Source organism: Colias croceus, chromosome 20 (genome assembly GCF_905220415.1).
Source record: "Colias croceus chromosome 20, ilColCroc2.1".
In the NCBI taxonomy this organism is placed as follows: Eukaryota; Metazoa; Arthropoda; class Insecta; order Lepidoptera; family Pieridae; genus Colias; species Colias croceus.
Genome location: NC_059556.1, coordinates 4,772,919 through 4,792,514, shown reverse-complemented (window position 1 = coordinate 4,792,514; position 19,596 = coordinate 4,772,919). Strand labels below are relative to the sequence as shown.

General features: G+C 33.5%; 4 protein-coding genes across 7 annotated transcripts; 1 reads left to right on the top strand and 3 right to left on the bottom strand.

Annotated features, from left to right (window-relative positions):
• Positions 1–154: 154 nt before the first annotated feature.
• LOC123700854 (V-type proton ATPase subunit E) lies at positions 155–4,312 on the top strand. The gene is made up of 5 exons (XM_045648203.1): positions 155–319; positions 503–678; positions 2,310–2,478; positions 2,736–2,930; positions 3,328–4,312. Exons 1-5 carry the CDS (start codon positions 287–289, stop codon positions 3,433–3,435), a joined length of 681 nt encoding a protein of 226 aa, XP_045504159.1. The 5' UTR covers positions 155–286; the 3' UTR covers positions 3,436–4,312.
• A 1,788-nt stretch (positions 4,313–6,100) lies between these two features.
• Positions 6,101–8,548, bottom strand: LOC123700952 (pseudouridine-5'-phosphatase-like). Of its 2 annotated transcripts, none has more exons than XM_045648336.1 (5): positions 8,485–8,548; positions 8,160–8,172; positions 6,903–7,105; positions 6,556–6,791; positions 6,101–6,365 (listed from the first exon to the last, which is right to left on the bottom strand). In XM_045648336.1, exons 1-5 carry the CDS (start codon positions 8,531–8,533, stop codon positions 6,186–6,188), a joined length of 681 nt encoding a protein of 226 aa, XP_045504292.1. In that variant the 5' UTR covers positions 8,534–8,548; the 3' UTR covers positions 6,101–6,185. The 2 variants fall into 2 exon arrangements, with proteins under 2 accessions (XP_045504292.1, XP_045504291.1); XM_045648335.1 differs by lacking the exon at positions 8,485–8,548 and adding an exon at positions 8,260–8,454 and having other exon boundaries at positions 6,102–6,365.
• Positions 8,549–9,514: 966 nt separating this feature from the next.
• Positions 9,515–16,354, bottom strand: LOC123700965 (glutamate [NMDA] receptor subunit 1). 2 transcript variants are annotated; one of them, XM_045648357.1, is made up of 17 exons: positions 16,244–16,354; positions 15,834–15,997; positions 15,630–15,752; positions 15,215–15,486; positions 14,822–14,974; positions 13,901–14,074; positions 13,388–13,649; positions 13,095–13,196; positions 12,903–13,014; positions 12,653–12,820; positions 12,298–12,422; positions 11,980–12,214; positions 11,572–11,720; positions 11,267–11,424; positions 10,977–11,149; positions 10,627–10,880; positions 9,515–10,335 (listed from the first exon to the last, which is right to left on the bottom strand). In XM_045648357.1, exons 2-17 carry the CDS (start codon positions 15,981–15,983, stop codon positions 10,153–10,155), a joined length of 2,793 nt encoding a protein of 930 aa, XP_045504313.1. In that variant the 5' UTR covers positions 15,984–15,997; positions 16,244–16,354; the 3' UTR covers positions 9,515–10,152. The 2 variants fall into 2 exon arrangements, with proteins under 2 accessions (XP_045504313.1, XP_045504314.1); XM_045648358.1 differs by having other exon boundaries at positions 9,515–10,296.
• A 468-nt stretch (positions 16,355–16,822) lies between these two features.
• On the bottom strand, positions 16,823–19,203 carry LOC123700966 (tol-Pal system protein TolA-like). Of its 2 annotated transcripts, XR_006752666.1 has the most exons (6): positions 19,033–19,203; positions 18,639–18,780; positions 18,233–18,395; positions 17,307–17,500; positions 16,951–17,198; positions 16,823–16,913 (listed from the first exon to the last, which is right to left on the bottom strand). XR_006752666.1 is itself a non-coding variant. In XM_045648359.1 (5 exons), exons 1-5 carry the CDS (start codon positions 19,048–19,050, stop codon positions 17,032–17,034), a joined length of 684 nt encoding a protein of 227 aa, XP_045504315.1. In that variant the 5' UTR covers positions 19,051–19,203; the 3' UTR covers positions 16,823–17,031. The 2 variants fall into 2 exon arrangements, 1 of the variants encoding a protein (XP_045504315.1); XM_045648359.1 differs by having other exon boundaries at positions 16,823–17,198.
• Positions 19,204–19,596: the final 393 nt, after the last annotated feature.

The window sequence follows — 19,596 nt, the reverse complement described above, 5'->3', positions numbered from 1 at the left end:
AAAATTTTTCCCGAAGGTCAATTTCAATGTAAATGTACTTTTTTTAATAGTTTATATTACTTTTTTATATTTTATTCAAAAATAATGCACATATTCATAGACAGTATTGTTTATGAAAAGTCATACGCTATTGTAATTTAATAAATGGTAACACTGGGATCATATGATATTTCAATGGAGAAGCACGTCTGATAGGCGTCGACTAATCTCTTCAGCCAGTGTTTAATTTTCTGGCTCAATATCGGTTGTTTTACGTGTTAGTGGTGTTATAAAATAACTATCAGCCATGGCGCTCAGCGATGCAGATGTTCAAAAGCAGGTAAATACGCGTAAACTATCGATATTTTACGATAATTGCTACACGTAGTTTTCAGTGCATTGAAAATGTCAAGATTGATTGATCCAGGGCATCCCATGTCGGGCACTAAATGTTATATTAATTTATTTAACAGATCAATAAAAGAAACACTTGACATGGCTAAAATATGTATTTTATGTTTAGATCAAGCATATGATGGCCTTCATCGAACAAGAGGCCAATGAAAAGGCTGAAGAAATCGATGCCAAGGCAGAGGAGGAGTTCAACATCGAAAAAGGCCGTCTGGTCCAACAACAGCGGCTAAAAATTATGGAGTACTATGAGAAGAAAGAAAAACAAGTTGAACTCCAAAAGAAGATGTAGGTTAACTAGATTTCTATAGGGATAACATTTTGAGTTTACTATTGCTCTTCTAACACACTGAAAGATTATCTCATTACACATCTATTCAACTACAAATTTGACAGTGTAATTAATAGTAAAACATGTGACTTACACATGAAACAATTTTTATCCTTCTTCAATTAGCTTCACCACTAACAACCAGCACTATCTTTTACTATTGCCTTTTTAACATTTTACATACATATTATATAACAATTAATATATTAAGATGAATAAGTATCAGAAATACTCTCTCATTCAAAACCAATGTTTATATTTGCTCATAGGCACTCATTATCTAGCTATCACACAAGTGAAACAGTGTGATGGAGCTAATATTAAAATATTCTTGAAAATCTTGGTTAAGTAAAACAAAGTGACATGGAGAATTAATAGACTGAACTGGCCTTAAATGTTGTTTAGACAGGGTGACTTGTTATAGGTGTACAGTTGGATTTAAACCTAATGGGGATTCGGAACATCTGTGCATGTGTGCGCAGAAACAGTCAAGTTGTTTAATAAATGCTTAGCTAAAATTGTTTTCTGCACATTGGAATGTACGTTGTTCAGAGCCATCATTAAGTTTGAATCATACTGTAATAGTTTTAAGGCTTTATAGCTTATTTGAAGACAAAAAAAGAAAACATATTATCCTAACCAAATTTTATCAGTCTCATTAGAAATATTTGACTTCCTACTTCTATTTTGACCAATAAGGACATAGTAAAGTAGGTCATTAAAAAGGATGATTGCACTTTCTTATATCTATCCAATGAAAATTTCACTTTATACTGAACTTTATAATTGTAATATTCTTTCACCATTCTATTATGATTAACATGACAGGCTGGTAAACTGATTTTTGTTACCAAGGTTTTTTTCACATCACTGATAAGTCCCTTATCTTTCACATGTCCTATGTAGTATGGAGTATTTGCTTGAAAGCATGTTGCACAATTTGTGCCAAAACCATACTTCTACATAATATACATATTCAATATTTTATGTGTGAATCTCTTCTTTTATAGCACAAAGTATAATCTTAGCTAATGATAATATAACAAATAAATATACCTATGTATTATAAACATGTATAAATATGTAGTCTACATATGAAATATTCTCAATGGAGTTCCAAATTATACAAATAAAAATATAATGTAATATGTAATTGGAAGACAAATAATATGACAAATTAGAAGTGGTTGTAATTCTGTAGAATGATAGTAGTTTTTATAAGTAAAAAACATGTGACCAGAATAATTAATGTGACCATAAATGGTTATTATCCATTATGGTCACATGATTTGATTTTAACTTTATTATTGATCCAAGAAAATATTTTATATTATTTAGGTTTGTATATTTTGAGATATGATGAACAAAAATGTTTCTAATACATATAAATATAATTATTGTATGTCAGCTGGTTGTGATGATGCTTGTTTCTCAAAAAACGAAAGCAGTGATTAATTAGTTGTTGATAATACATGGAACTAATTTTTATTTTCTCAATCATTATTGCTTTAATCACAACATGAACAATTGATACAGACAAAGATTTGTATTACGTACATGATACAAACAATAAAATTGTCGTCAACAGTCAGTCATCGAACATGCTGAACCAAGCTCGTCTGAAGGTGCTCAAAGTGCGTGAAGACCACGTGCGCAATGTACTGGACGAAGCCCGCAAGCGCCTGGCTGAGGTGCCCAGTGACAACAAGCTGTACTCAGATCTGCTTGTGACACTCATTGTACAAGCTCTGTTCCAAGTGAGTGGTTGTTCTTTCCTATGCATTCATTGTAATTATGTACTTCCAAGTTAAACTTTACTTGAGATATGTGATAGACAAGTAATAAAGTGTATTTTTTGAATGTAATTCTATAGAATGCAAACAATGAATGACTATTGAGCATGAAGTAAAATAAAATGCTATCAGAAATTCATTCAAAAGTAGAAAAATTTAAACTAACATCATTCTTATTGAAACAAATATGTTAAAGTTATTTTTACCACTTTACCTTACAGCTCATGGAGCCAGCAGTCACCCTCCGTGTGAGACAAGTAGACAAAGCCCTAGTGGAGTCCCTGATTGGCCGAGCTCAGGCCGACTACAAGAACAAGATCAAGAAGGATGTACAGATCAAGGTTGACAGCGAGAACTTCCTGCCACCAGACACCTGCGGTGGTATTGAGTTGATTGCTGCCAGGGGCCGCATTAAGGTATGTTATTTTTATTGCAGTTTTATTTAAACGTAAATACGAGAAGTCTAAAGGCGATATAAAGCAATATTTGATTTGTAAGTGTTGTAGGAAAGAAATTTCTTGCCCAAACAAACAATGGATGTTTTCTTAATAAACATAAAATTACTGCCACAAAGATACTAGAAACACAGTAACATCAATCTATAAACAGTGTTACTTGACAAAAAATTTAACAAACATTGTTATTGTAGTTTATAACATAAATAATAATGATCCACTAAGAAAACGTTAATATAAATTACTTGGCATTTGTATGTACATATTTTATACGCAAATGCTCACTGCATCACTGCCTGAGCAAAAACATGTGTGTAGCATACTAGCATACTATAATTGATTGCAATATCTGTTCCAGATCCGCAACACGCTGGAGTCCCGTCTGGAGCTGATCGCGCTGCAGCTGCTGCCCGAGATCCGTAACGCTCTGTTCGGACGCAACCCTAACCGTAAATTCACCGACTAAACAGTCAAACAAAAGCACTTGTTACTACTAACAACATATTTAAAACATTCATTATTAGTAGAATTAAATAAGTGTTTTATTTGCCTAATTAATAATAATATGTATTTTAATGTGTATAATTCTATCGCCGTAGAATGTATACTGATGAATGTTAAGTCGCCAGAAAATGTATTAAATGTGTGATCATGTTATTTGTCTGAAACCTGGTTCTACAAATCGCTCCAAGTGTACATTAGTTTCGCCGCTAAATACCCGTATTCTAAATGAAATATTTTATTATAACAATTCATTCGGTAGCCCACGTTATATTCTAGAGGATGTAGTTTATAGGATTTTGGAAACAATATATTTAATGTTACTGTCTTATAGATCATATTATGTGGAAATATTACTGTTAAATATAGTTACATCATCCAATTTTCAGTATTAGAGCACAAGTTAAGAGAATGCTTCATAGATCGTGTTCTATTCTCTTCCAGATATTTTTATGGTTTCATCCTATAATCATCTTCTATGAGGTTTTTTTAGGGAATAAAATAGTGACTGTAAGAATGGAGTCTGACGGCAGCATCCTATGTTATGTTCACTCAAATCAATGCAACGATTTGACTGGGCGCAGCGTAGTGTCACACTTCATTCTTGCAGCCGTTCTATTAGTCCAGTCAAAAGCTATTATAATAATCCTGCAGCATAATTTTTTGTCCATTTTGACTGGACTAAATACATTCCTTATTTTTCTTCCTGGCAATCAAATTGTTTTGGGCTTGCTTCTAACATTCAATTAGAGCACTATAGCTCTATATTTAAGGTATATAATATGTATGTTTTGATTATGGCACTGTTAAAATTCTTATGTAAATATATAGATGTGTTAAAATTCCTGTTTTATTTATCGTATAGGAGGTAGCAACGTTGACAAGTGAGCATTTTAGTATAGTTGGTTCTTTGATATGCTGTTCCTCTTGCTATTTCGGTTATAGTCCGGGCTGTCTGGCTGGTCGCAGTGGTTGCGTTTATTAGTGCGCATCTTATCTGCACAGGAAAATATCCTTAATTTAAAGTCATTTTTTAACGCGTAATTTTTAATATTTTGCCTTTAGCTAGATCCATTAGACATACATTTTTTATTGCAAGACGTTTTTTTCGTTGTTAAATAGGTGCCAGACGCAATTTTTATTTCAAAATAATTCAAATGTCATCGAAGTAAGTGAAATTCCATCAACATGAGTCCCAGTGAAGGATAAGTAATCACTGTGTTACTTATACTATATATAATATTCATTTTACTATTTACAGTTTTTTTGCAACAATCTACAATATCGCCTCCTTTTCCCAACGAACCTCAAATAGGACGTTAATGTAAACTTGATAAAAACCAAATATCATCAAGAAATTAAAGACTTTTAACGGATTTTAAACGCGATTTATTCATTGTATTATTTTCCCAAGTCTTTAATTTCAAAATGTATAATACTCGCGTAAAATCAAACACTAGAAAATACAAATATCATCAAATTCATATTTATACCCAAAAGTGTAATAAATATGAAACCATCTATTAAAAATATTAGTTTACTAATTATTCAATATAAGTATTAAAAAAGGATAATATAATATAAATAATAAAGTTATTACTTACCTTTTAAGCAGACTCATGTTGATGTAATTTCACTTATTTCGATGACATTTTAGTTATTTTGAAAGAAAAATTGCGTATGGCACCTATTTTACAACGAAAAAAACGTCTTGCAATAAAAAAATTATGTCTGATGGATCTATCTAAAGGCAAAAGATTAAAAATTACGCGTTAAAAAATGACTTTAAATTAAGTATATTTTCCTTTGCAGATAAGATGCGCAATAATAAACGCAACCACTGCGGCCAGCCAGACAGCCCGGACTCTAACCGAAATAGCAAGAGAAACAGTATATCAAAAACCCAACTATACTAAAATGACTTTTTTTTAAACGTTGCTAGCTCCCGTACTATTATGAGCCCAGTTAGATTTCAGGTCCCTGTGTTCCCATCTCAGTTACTAAAGTAAAAAGGAACTTAGGTATAATGTAATAATGCATGTTTCAATAATGCACTATAATTTTAGCATTATTTAAAAGACATTTCAAATTATTGAGACATTAATCAACACATTTTTTTATCCTCAAAACGAACAAGCCATCACTACATAGTATAAAACAAAGTCGCTTTCTCTGTCCCTATGTCGCTTTGTATGCTTAAATCTTTAAAACTACGCAACGGATTTGGATGCGGTTTTTTTTAATAGATAGAGTGATTCAAGAGGAAGCTTTTAGTATATAATTTATAAGGTTTTAGACAAAGTGGACGAAGCCGCGGGTGGTAAGCTAGTTCAAAATAATTCTGTAATTTGATTTCAATTCAACAACTGTAAAACTACTTATTAATAAATTTAACATTTATATTAAAGAAAATTACTATTATACGTACCATCCACCATCTTTAAAGTATAAAATAATAAGATTCTTATTCTTTAAAATTATTTGTAATTTTACAATAAATGTACTTATTACTTCAAACAAAAAAATAAAAGTAGATAGGTAACCATAAAATTGCCTATAGTAATTTTTAATTACCATTGATAACACCCATACTAATCATAAAAAGTTTTACAAAGTAATTAAAGCTAACTAACTTCCCTTTCTAAAAAAAACTCAATTTAAAACTTAATTTAAAAGCCATACAAAAAAATAAGATGACATATTGTTTGCTTAAAACTAGTCCCCAAAAGGAGGTAATCCAAACAGTTCAGGTTTAAATTCTTCTAAACTATTAAGTACTAGAGTTGCTTCTTTTGTAAGATTTCTGTCCATTTGAGGGTCTGGCACCATTACTACTTGCATGCCTGCTGCCAATGCTGCTTTTACACCATTTACTGCATCTTCAAATACTAAACACTAGACAAAGCAAAGTGTTAGGTTTTTCATATAAACTTCTACAAATAAATTTAATTCAACATTTTGTGGCAGCTTGAATTTATCCTTAAAATATATATATATATATATATATATATATTCAATAAAGACTATAAATTTAGAATTTACTTATTCATAATAGAAAATAATATTTAAAGGATAAAGGACTTACTCTCTCAGGATCAGGTTTGTCAGGAAACTTAGCAGCTGTTACCAAGAATATATCTGGATGTGGTTTACCCAGTTTCACATTAGGGTCTGAACAACCAAATGTTTTGTAAGGAAACAATGAAAATAGCTCTGTATGATGTTTATCCACTTTTAAATGGTAACTTTCCTCACTAGAACTTGTAGCTAAGGCTATTGGAATGTTGTGCTGATGAAGATGTTCAATTAACCTCCTTGCTCCTAAAGAATTAAATAAAATAACTACCTTCAGAAATAAAACCACCACCAACATTTAAAAAAGGATTTGATGATTTTTGAGAGGAGGAATAAAGCTTTAAAATAGACATGTACCTGGTAGTAATTTTGTGTCTTCAAATATTTTTTCACCCTTTTTACTTTCAGCCAAAAATTCTTCGACTGTCAGAGGAAGGTCTAGTTCTGTTATAACGATTTTCGCAGATTCGTGAGCCTGGCGACCCATCAATCGCAATTTCAAATCATAACTATATTCCTTTCCATATTTTGAGAGCATATTTTGAAAAAGCACAGTGTAATGGTGGCAGTACACATGGGGCCAACGTGTTGGGCCAACGGGTTGGGCCAACGTGTAGAGAGCTACTTGGCGGTATGTTGGCTTCATTAGTGTAGTTGGCGCCAATATTGGCAGGCCATCCGAATGTTGTCGGTTTTTTGTGCACACTTCAAAGGATCTTGGCGCGCTCCGCAAACAGCGTTCACACGTTGGTGTCTTCTTCAGTTTGTTGTTACTCATCAGCGGAGACAGTATCGTTGCGCGTCAATGAAATTTACGTTTCCATGTTCCGATAGCGATGGCGGCGCCGATGTGGACAAGCAATGAGGTTTTACAATTCGTAGAATTGTATCAACATGAATGAATAATTTGGAATCCACGGCATGAACTACACAAAAATAAAAACCATATGACTCAATCAATTAGATGTTTTATTTTCTATTTATTATATTATTATTCTAGGTAGATGTTTTTCATAACTCACTTTCATACATTTTCGACAAAAAATGAATACTTAAGTGAATACTTATATTTATAAAATGAGTAAAATAGTATGAAACAGTTAAGTACCTACTTGTTCTTAAAAATTAAATAACAATATACAATGAGCATGATTTTGATCAAATTGTGCTTTAGGTACTTATTACCTACATAAATAATATTATCAAATATCACCAATCAATACATCCGTCCGTACTCTTTAAAGTTTCGTTTTATAGTTAAAATTAAATGTAAAATGTACAAATTTTAAACATTTGAAAAAATCTAAACATACATATTTTTTTAATAATGTTTTATTTGTAAAGAAATAAAAAAAGGAAAATAGAGATTGGAAAATGGTATCATCATAGACAGCTGAGTACATTCAATGTTATTGGTGCACATGTACGTAATAATTAAACGCACTGTATAAATAAATTGCCGCGGCTGCAAGAACTTCTACGGACTACGTCCATCTTTGAAGCGCCAATGCAGAATGATCAGTACGCCAATGTGTGAACAGGAATCTTGAATCCTTCATTTTGAACCCAACACGTTGGCCCAACGCCTTGGCCCCATGTGTACTGCCGCTATAAAGGTCTTCAGTATCTGAAATGATAAAAATAATTTATAGGTCTTGTTATGTATAAGCTTATAAAAATGCGCTGTGTTAAATTAAATTAAAAAAAACATTACTTAGTATTAATCCATCCATATCAAATAACACATGAGTTACTGGTTTGAAAACCATTTTTTCAAAATTAATTTAGTTACAAAATAAAAATAATACACTGCTTCATTCAAAATGGTTCCAAAGCACTTCCAAAGGTAATAAAATATTATCTACACATCTACACCTACACCCATCTACACGACTGTCGTGGACAAATAAAAAATTTCCAAGTCAAAATAGGTACCTACCATTTTCAAATTTCGTGCTATTCTTTAAACGGTTTCTTGTTATACGCATGGTCCTTAACTTTAGGACAAAAATAAATTGAAAATGATTATATGTTGAACAAGAATAAAATATTAAATAGGTATAAGTTACATTTATTTGAATAGATGGGAAGGAAATGATATTATCTACCCGTGGTATTTACAAATAATAATTTTATAAGTTAATAACAGTATTCCGTTTTACGGCGATCGTGATAAAAATAAATACGAAAATGTCAACCACTTTCAACCATCATTCGTAAATGACACAGACAATGAAATTTCAAGGTCACTGAACTAGTACGCTGTACGGTGACACTTGACAGTTGTCAGCACAGAGTACTTTTGTATATGTTGTCAGCAAAGAGTATAATGTATTTTAGAGGTTGTCAGACCGAAATGGTTTAAAAAGTACCTGTGAAACATCCGTGAAATAAGAATTAAAGATGAATAAATAATGAGAAGAGATGTCTGAGGTATCCGCAAAAACCTGCAGGCTGCATTAGGCCTTTAGGTAAGTACCTGTTTATTATAAGCTCCCTCAGAAATTATTAAGTTATTATCATTAATTAATATTGTGTATTAATTTATAGCGAAAACGGTAGATTAGAATAAACATATGTATTTTTAAATATAGTTACTACGATTGCTGCAGAGGGCAGCCTAATCGGGAGAAATCCTATACCTACACATCAGTAATTTACTAATTTGTTATCTAGAACAAGTCTAGAACCTATGATCATTACTTAAATAAGTCAAGTTCAAGAACCTTGATCTAAGACTAGAACCTACGGATGTTTTTTGTCCATTGTTGTGCATTGTACTTTACTACTACTACTGACAATATACCTAGTTATTATTAAATTAAAAAAATAATTTCAAATTCTAACGGAAATCGTTCTTAACTCTATTATCAAAATTATAACAAAGATATATGTATAGAGTGCTACTGTTAGTGGAGATCGGTCTGTTACAGCCCGTAAATAAAACACATGTTACGATTAACATTTATTAAATATTTACAGAGGTATACATATGTAATGACAATAATAAATTAATTTCTAAAATTAAAAAAATAACCTAGTAATGTAAGTTACCAAAAATATAAAACTCTTGAGCAAATATCGTACGCCTGTAAATAATTTATTTCAATAAACATTATAAATTAATTAAATACATTTTATTTAATAAATATCTTAACTTAGATTATGTATCTATTTTATCATAAGAATTTTATGGCCATTATTATACTTCAATGAACTAACATCAAACATTTTATTTTGGGATTTTTTTTACATCTAGAATGCTTGGAATTAGGTTAGAGGTCTTATTTTGTCATTTTTTTTATTATCAAAGACGCACACAAATCTACCTTATTAATATAAATAGGTAACGTGGTGTGGATTTCTTGGCGTAGGCATTGATACGTCAATTTAAATACTAAAATAAATATAAAATGAAGTCTGTTAAAAATTATGTTTCATACAGTTATTTAGGATTTTGACCTAAGAAAATAAAAAATAAACTCAGTAGGCCTGTCGAAGACAATGATGTCGTCCTCTTTGTACATCCTATGACACAAAACGTACGGACTATCTATCTAATATTCTTTTAAAGTGTATAGTTTGCGTATTGCTTATTTGCAACATCCTAAAGGACAAGATGTGATACATCCGGCGTGTACGCTGGACTGTAACGCGGTATGCGAGGCAGCTCATCCCTGCGCCTTGCGCCGCGGTCTACCGCCAGGCTGATGCTCCCCGCTTCCTTCACGCCGTTCGACTTCGCTCGCCGCTGTGAAGGCAAAATAGCAGCCCTTAATGTCTTCCGCTTCTAAAAAAATAGAACAAGTTATTTCACGTTGGATGGTTTGATGTTATATACAGTTTTGTACTTACGAAGCTGTCAGAGACGTCCCAGAACGTCCAAAAGCACCACGCTCTACTACATGAAATTAAAAACTAAATGAAACGTGATATAGATTTTATTGTGAGTAATAATTTAACAAGGATATATTTAGTTCGAAAGCCATGGTCGTAGGTGGGTTTATATTTTTGACTCGAGTTGTTTTTTGTCGATGACATCGGACTCCATGGATATTACTCCAATTTTGGTTCGGTTTACCTCGACTGCTCCACGCCATCTATCAGCAGCGTGACGAGCGATCTCCATCCTCTTCTGTTTTTTTATTTGATGTTTTTTGTATACGACTTCAATTACAATAAGAACTATCCCTCCTATAATGCCAGCTAAAACTAGAATGAATACCCCTGCCATGTTTTTCAAGCCTAACGTATTTGGGGTCTTTTCGTTTTCTTCACAATTAAGCATGTTATTTCGGAGTATCCATTTATTGTCGAACGATTCCATGATCCCACCTGAAACCAACATCCATTGGGTCATCACGAGCGTGGAATTAAGCTTGCATTTTTTGTTACAAAATTATTGATTTCAAACAGTAATCGTTTTCTTACTTTCATGAAAGTCAAGTATTGCCAATGTTACTAAATCAGCCCACGGTGATCCTTTCTGTAAACCGACTCCATAACCAGACCTCCCGAAGAGTTCACCAGCAGTCACCAACTCACAATCTTGAGCCGCTTCGAATTCCAAACGTGATGAATCCCAAATAAATGCCATTAACTTCCTGTAATATATAACATAGAAGTTAGTGTTATATTGAACAGCGTGACAAATAAGTTAGGTGAATTACCTACTTTGCCTGTTGCCATCAGCCATGAAAATAGATAATATTATACATTACCCATCTTTAACATCTTGTATAGCCTGTTCAGCATTATCGTAATTATTGGCCTCCATTGTTCGGTACATGTTAGATAGTTCGACCTGCCGTCTAAAGTACATGTCGACTGCAGATCCCTTCACTGTAGCACACGTGAGGTTCTCCATAGTGTTACGAAGCTGTATAGATGTATTTTTATTAAGATTGTTAAGATCATTCAGATTGATGACTCAATTACTAGAGATAAGCTAGAGATAGATAATTTTACTATACAAAAACATTCATTTTAAATGTTCTTTAATAAGCATATTATAAAAACAACTTACCCTAGCATCATTAATACCGCTCAATTTAGTTTTCGGTCTCTCTAACACAAGAAATGCAGCTAAATTAGCAGTGTATGAGGCAACAATGATCATAGCGAAGCCTGCCCATACCATGCCTAGCACACGTGCCGAAAAACTTCTTGGTGTCCCTGTGGCAGTAATAATAAAATAATAATTGTAAATTTCTGTTTTTATCAATGCGAAACCTATATAAATTTGTTGGGTGCTTAAAAACGAATTACATATTGTATTATGATTATTATTTTAGTAGCTTTTATTTTATCAAGGGAAATGCTTCCAATAATATAAATATTAGTTAAGACGTGTATTTATAAAACTTTTTTTAAGTTTTAAAAATAAACACGTTGTAGCGACGACGTAGGCCAAGGGTTCCAAAATATGCATTACCTTCTCCAATACCGCTGTTAAGTAAAACTCCCCATGCAAACCAAATTGCACTCGACAAGTTTAACGCATCTTCTTCCGTTCCATCTATATTTGCTAACTTAAATCTGCCAAACGGTGAAAATCTATCCAGCAAATACAGTACTAGTGCCACCACATGTACAGACACCATCACAAGTATCCATAAAGTGTTGGAGAAAGGTTGTAAGAAGGATACGAGGGTTGACGATCTAGATGGCTGGAAACAAGAAAAAAAAACATTATTACGAAGAAAATGAATTCAAAAATGGAATACCTAATCAACGTTCCCGCAAAGCTTACCTTCTTCTCCAAGATCGTGATACCCTGATATTTAAATGGCTTGCTGAATTCGATAAATTCTGCTCGTTCAGGGTTAATTGTTAAAGGTGCTACGATCATATCGGCACGTTCATATACTAATTCTCCTGGTGTAAGATAAAAAATGAGGTCAAAATGAATGCTGCGTTACTGAATCTAGATGCAACAGATCATTTAGTAATGCGGGACATACTATAATAATCGACTTGCAAGAACCAAGAATAAACAAAAAAACATTATATTTAAATGAAAAGCGTATTAAATCAAAAAATAAATTCAGTAAAAGCACTAACATAAGTATAACGATGATATATTATCTATATAATATACGGCTTACCAATTAATCCAGTCCATTCCTTTTTAGATCCCGGTTGAGAAATATTTTTGAATATATAAGAACCAAACTGGCCATCTGGTGAGAGAGCCAATGAAAATGTGAAGTTTATAGCTCTTGATAAGTACGTCAAGAGGTCCATACAAAACCCCTTGCAGCAGTACATTTGATCTAAAAGAATTCGGGTTTTTTAATTTTTATTTACCAGAGACGTTTTAACTAAGACGATATCGGCAGGAGAGGTTTGGATTACCTGCTTCTTCACTCGCGTTAAAATGTGGACATGGAATTTCTTCACTCGTACAATCGAAAATATCTTCAACGCGGCGGGCATATACAAAGGGTTTCTCTTCGATCGTTAAAACCTTTATAAGTACACAAAATTTATTATTATCATATCATAAATTAATATTATTATAATAATTTTTTCAGAAAAATAATCTACCTTGAGGTGTGTTGGTATCATAAATCCTTCTGGTTTTGACGAACTACGTCCCATCCATATAATTTCGTGTTCTTTGAGTTCAAGACGCATTTTTTGTGTTTCCTTGAAACAAGAAAATTATTTTAAATTCGGAAAATGAGATGTATTCCCTAACACGTCATGTCTAATACGATGTCTCTATCGAAATTGATAAACGCAATAATCAGAGGACTTATTACAGAAGAATTTCATCTAATTATCTATAATATCACTGTAATCAAATTAGTATGTAATTTTCTAGCTAAATTATGTACCTTAGAATAAAAGTATTTGCCAACAGCTACGTGTTCGCCGTGTGCCCTAACATTGACCATGTCGTATTCTGCGTGTACTCTATCACCATGATCGTCAAACGCTACATGTCCGGTGGCACCATTCTCCAGCCTCTGTTTTCTGATGTAATCAAACAGTACTTGACCAGTCAGCCATATAGATCCCGAATTATCACAGTCGGAAGGTGGAGCATTGATTTCTTCGGTTTTGTTCATTTCACGTATTGCTGATGCGAGGACGTAGCTAGACCAAACGTATGAACATAATGATAAATGATATTATAGGAATTAATTAAAATACCTTAACTTTCGAAAAAACTACTCAAAGTGACATGATAATAAATAATCTACATAGAACTTTTTTTTTATTAAAGGCAAATGATAAGTTAACTACAAAAAAACGTCACGTTACGTCAGTTGAACTTGGTGACATATTTTACTGATGCAACAACATTCCTCTTTATTTATTTTTGCTAAATAAGATATTACTCTTACATAGAATCCTGTATGTGGGCATGTTCATTGGTAGCATTTACGAGCCTGAGTCCCAGGAGACCTTCAGGGGCATTAGCAGCATCCAACGCTTGCTCTGTCACCATCCACACGTACCCAGTTGTCGTCATATTCATGTATGTTGCGTCACGGAATATTATCTCGGCGTCCGTCTTACTGGAAGAGATAAGATTTTTAGAGAACTATTTATAAATCTTATTTACAGAGTTATCACAACATGTGGATTGTGGGTGTTCTTTATCAAATCAATAATTAAATCTTACTTTTCTTCATTCGGATTTTTCTTCATGTTCAACATGGATTTAATTTGTGAAGTAAAAGCTATCTGGAAGACCGTATGAAATAGGAAATACCTACAGAATTATTACGTTAAAGAATATCGCAACATTTTTTTTTGTATACCAGAAATACAAAAAAAAAATGATTGCGATATTGTGTAAGTACTGTGTTCTTATAGGCACGCATATACCTAATACTTAATATTGACTTAATAGTAAGAGTATCTTCTTTAAGTATATCATATACCTATACAAACCTACTTATATATAGGTATATATAAGTAGGTTAGGTACCCTCAAAACTATTATAAACTATTGATTCATTGCTATAGTATATTCGGAAATGCAGTAGCCAGTAATATCCAAAAACAACAGTGCAAAGCTAAATATAGTTTTTGGTTATCAGTTCTCACACGCTATACTTAATTGTTTATCCATTCAAAAAAAATATTATTGCCATTTCATATCTCCTATGATAAAAAAGTATTCAATAAAAATATTTGTCACATAAAGCTAATTACGATAGATATGTTAAATGTTCACCGATACAGTGTTAAATTCAATTTGTATTGGTTTATACCAGGTACATACCAACGTTACGTAAATAACAAAATTCTTAACATACCTCGCATACATAAGGAAAACCCTTGCCTGTGCACCTCTTACGTCTATGAGTTTTTCATTAAAAGAATCCAGACCTGGTTCAAATTCAATAACCTGTTCAACCACAACTTTACGATCAACATCTTCATCACCACTTTGGGAAGTTGTTTGGAATCTAAAGATATGAAATACATATGAATATATAGAAAACAGTCTCATAAAGTCTAATTATCATAATTAATAGGTTATCGCAAATTGCCATTAATCATGGGATGTTTTATGTTTGCTTATCCATTAATTAATTAATAGATGTATCTTTAACCTTTGAATATCAAAATATGTTTTAATAATTAATCGCCAAAGTCGTCGCAGATTTTCTTTATTCGTCACAAATCAATCAAGTAACTATACATACCTTCCCAAGATTGCTCTACCATCAGTATCCGAGCTATGTATAACAATAACTTTCATATAATTGAAGTGTTTAAGGACATCCACCCATACATCAGCCTGATGCGAATACGGTGGAACAGTTCGTAAAAACGAAACATGAATGTTTTTATCAGAGAAAGCAGAGTCGCGGGAAGAAATGCCTATGACTGGTATGTGGTAGAAACCACTCGTATATGACACTGCAGCGGGTGAAAGGTCACCTGTTATTGGATGAGATACCACCACTGCGTAAACCTAAAACATTTAGTATTGATATTTAATATGATAATTACGAAATAATTTCTAACTATTTAACTAATTTGTAGTAGGTGTGTAGAAGGTAAGTAACTATCTTCTATAAAATTCAAGCGAGATTTATTTATTTCAATGGTACTTACTCTGTGTGCAATCAAATCTTTACAAACATTCAGTGCAGTCATTATGGGATTAGGATCCATCAAAATCGAGTAATCATGGTAGGTCACACCGCGAGGGACATATTTATCTTTAAAGTTGAGATTCTGGAATAAAAATAATTGGTTATTTGACATGCTTAAGCATTGATGCCCTTTTAACGTTTTAAACTTTCAAGTTATACTTACAGAGATTGTATCTTTGAAGAAGGCAATAGACTCATTACTAGACAGTACACCACCTACATTATAGTAAGTAGGGTTTGAGTTTCGACGTCTGTCTATATCGGCATACACTGAAGACCAACCGAGTATCGTTAAAAATACTACGGTCCACATGGTTAAATTAAAATCTGAAAATATTTTCTGTCTTAAAAATGTTTGATTCATCAAGCTCGAATTATAGTCATCAATGTGTTTTAAATCTCGATAGATGATAAAAGGTTTTACAGGTATGTGTTAAAAAATGCACGACTGCGTTTAAAATATTTCATTTGTTTTTGGTTGCTTAAAAACCTTGCTACGGTGTAATACTTCAAATTTTATTTGGAAAACTGAAAACGAAGCAGGTCCTTAGATATTTTTACAGGATTACTTACCAATCACAAAAATAGGGAACACATTTTTGTTGTTTTAAATTTAGCAAAAGTATTAAAGGTTTACGTAACTTAAATAAGGTAGGATGCTGAGGCGTAACGGTAGATGGAGCAGCACCTATCTTAGGTTACCATGGAAATCGCACATGCGCAATAGCCTTAATCAATCCTACATTTTGTGTATGTATTAAATATGTAGAGCAAGTAGTACACATATTATGTAGGAGTAATATGAAAAATTAGAAACATCTAACGCTAATCTGTTTGAGGTTTGAGTATTTAAAGGTCCACCATCGTGAATCGAAAGAAAAAAGCTGGTATTTCTGGGGTGGGTTGATAAATGGTTTCATGAACATTATTCATGATACTAACTATACGGGGCTTAGTAAAAAAATCTAGAGGTTCTTTGATAAGTAACTACTTAAATTATTTTCCATACAGTAGCGATGAGAAACGAGTGTGGATAAAGAGGTCAAGCTGTCGTTAAAACGCTTGACACAAGTATGATTCCACATTTAACTATTTTTAATCACTGGTTAAATCTTATACGTCTTATTTCAGTTGAAAGAAAATACGAATTACTTGATTAAACATTTATTTCTTAATAAAAGCGAGATAACAAATTACAACTAAATCGATTTCCTGTAGGTACAACAATCCTTATTATGTAGACCTGTATAAGTACAAGTATTAAGTAAACATTCAAATGCAAAATTTGCGTTTTGAATAAGCATTTCATTTTATAGAACATTATATTATATCTGTGATGTGTGATGTGATGCACGTATAGATCAAGCCCAAGCCCATGTGGTTGAAGGACTCCAGCCAGAGCTTTGCCATCCAGGGTTCCAAGATGGACGCAAAGCTGCAGCAGCAGCGGAGGCGGCATGCTGAGCTGCGCCTGCTGCACCAGCCGCTCCCGAACTTTGTAGCACTGATAACTTTAATGCTTCAAGATCTTAGGGAAAAAAATATAATAAGTACCTAAATAATAACACTAAATATTTATGTACGAGAAAAACTTTTTTGAACTGAAACTGGTTACATCATTTAATTACTGCCTTACCAGCGCTCTGTAATCTAGCAGCTTGGTTATTAGCAGCGCGTTGTATGGCTTTAGCTGCAGCGGCTTCCCTCGCTGCCGCGATCTTCTGAGCGGCAGCCGCACGCGCTTTCGCTGACGCAAGCTGGGCCTGTGCGTGAACGGCTGCCTGCGCCGCTTCTAAGGCATGCGCACGAGCTATCCTAGCGGCCTCTTCACTGTAAAAAATATAGAAAACGTACCATGGGTTTTGAAAATAATGAATAATATCACGAAATAGAAAGATTTTTTGAAGTGAAACTTCTTTATCGGGGTTGGGCAAAAATTTAGTGTAACAATTTTGCGTTACGCCATAGGCGTGACATTTTTGCGTTACGCGCCAACTTTTTCTTATCCCTAAGTTTCACTTTCACGTATGTACTCTAGTACACGCACTCATTTTTATTTTTAAATATTTATTATTTTTTTTTTCCTACTATGCAGTTCGTCTGAGATCAACTCTGAGATAGGTATACTTACATGTTATAATGAGTAAAAAAGTTCCATGAGAAAATTGATAACAACTCTTTACATCAAATTATATGGAGTTCTTTGGCCGATACAATGCTCGTACCTGTGGCTCGTACCATATCACCTCATTAATTTTAGAATTTTTATTAATGTTTCTCATAACGGACTTACATAAATAAAAATTCTAAAATTAATGCTATATTGCTAACTAAAAATAACATAACGTGGGCTTTTCCAAGGCTTTTGAATGAATGAATGAATGAAAAATTCATTATTGCACACAAAAAATCCAAGATTACAAAATAAGAGTGATATAGGTATATCACTCTTATTTTGTAATCTTGGATTTTTTGTGGTACAAGTAGTACAAGTTATAATAGCTTTTCCTTATTACTTTCCCCTACCTGTGTAATATTTCAAAAATACGATTAATTACTTACCTCTTATGAGCGGCGTGTGCTGATTCCGCCTCTTTCGCGCTAGCAGCACGTTGCTGTTCAAGAGCCGCATGTTTCGCCGCTGCGACTTGACGCTGGGCTGCCATTACTGCTGCCGATGCTGCTTTGGCTGCAGCAATCGCTCCAGCCACGTCCGAACTAGAATCTGATTCAATCGTAAAGATAAAAAATATTTTGTTTTTATGTGTTTTTTTTTTGTCTTTCTAAGGGCGGCCGTACACGGACCGCTTCAAGCAGTTGAGAACAACGGCTTGGAGCCGCGACCGCGCGGTGAACTATAGATATTCATTCACTGCCGTACACATCACTGCTCGAGCAGTCGCGTAGCTAGTACGTCGCTTAGCCGTTAACTGCTCGAGCTGCCCGTGTACGACCGCTCTTAACTTACCACTAGCCTGATGACCGCTTACAGAGGTAACTTGCACCAAACTACCAACAGGTATCAAGCTGGCTACATCCCATTCGGATGCACTTCTCTTCTCCGTTTCCTTACTGTTAACAGCTGCGACGACTGCGCCAATGATTAAGCACTGCAATATGAAAAAAAAAATACATGTGAAAAAAATACGCAGGTATTCACAAAAATCATGGTTGCTTTTACTACGAGTGCTACGAGAAAGGCGAAAGAGGCGCGAATTACAAATAAAAAATGTCGGAGGTGAAGAAAGAAAATGTAGGTATCTACACCAAAACCATAACAGAAAAAATTACATTTTAATTGATGAATGACGAAATTAAATGTATTGCGAGTTATTCGTTATCTAGAATATCTTTCGTCTTACCATTTTTAATAACGCCATTATTTTATAGGAAAACCTGGTGCAAACTTCTGTAGGTACTGTACTCCTCAAAAGAGTTGCAAGTATGATTGAAACAGTGTTCTAAACAAACATTTTATATTAGTGAAGGCGGAAGAATTAGCAGATACAAAAGAAAGGGATATTGGTGAACGAGACCTAAGTATAATTGCCTTAAATTGCTGGAACACTATCAAGACTATCCCTTTCAAGAGAATGTTGTGTTGTTACATGTCCCATTAAATGATGTGTATGGTGTACCTATCTAAGTATAATAATATCATCAAGCTATTTATACCACTACTAGCTTTCCGCCCGCGGCTTCGCCCACTTTGTCTAAAACATTATAATATACTAAAACCTTCTTGAATCACTCTATCTATCTAAAAAGACGTGTGGCACTCGGGGACTGCCGCGGTAAAGCTATGGCTATTGCATGCTATGCCTTCAAGCCACACCTCCGCCCGTCGGAGTGGGGAGCGTGAGGTTTTTTCGTTACGGAATTTCTCGATTCGGTCTCCGCGCTCAAGGCCCGTGATAGAAGCTATG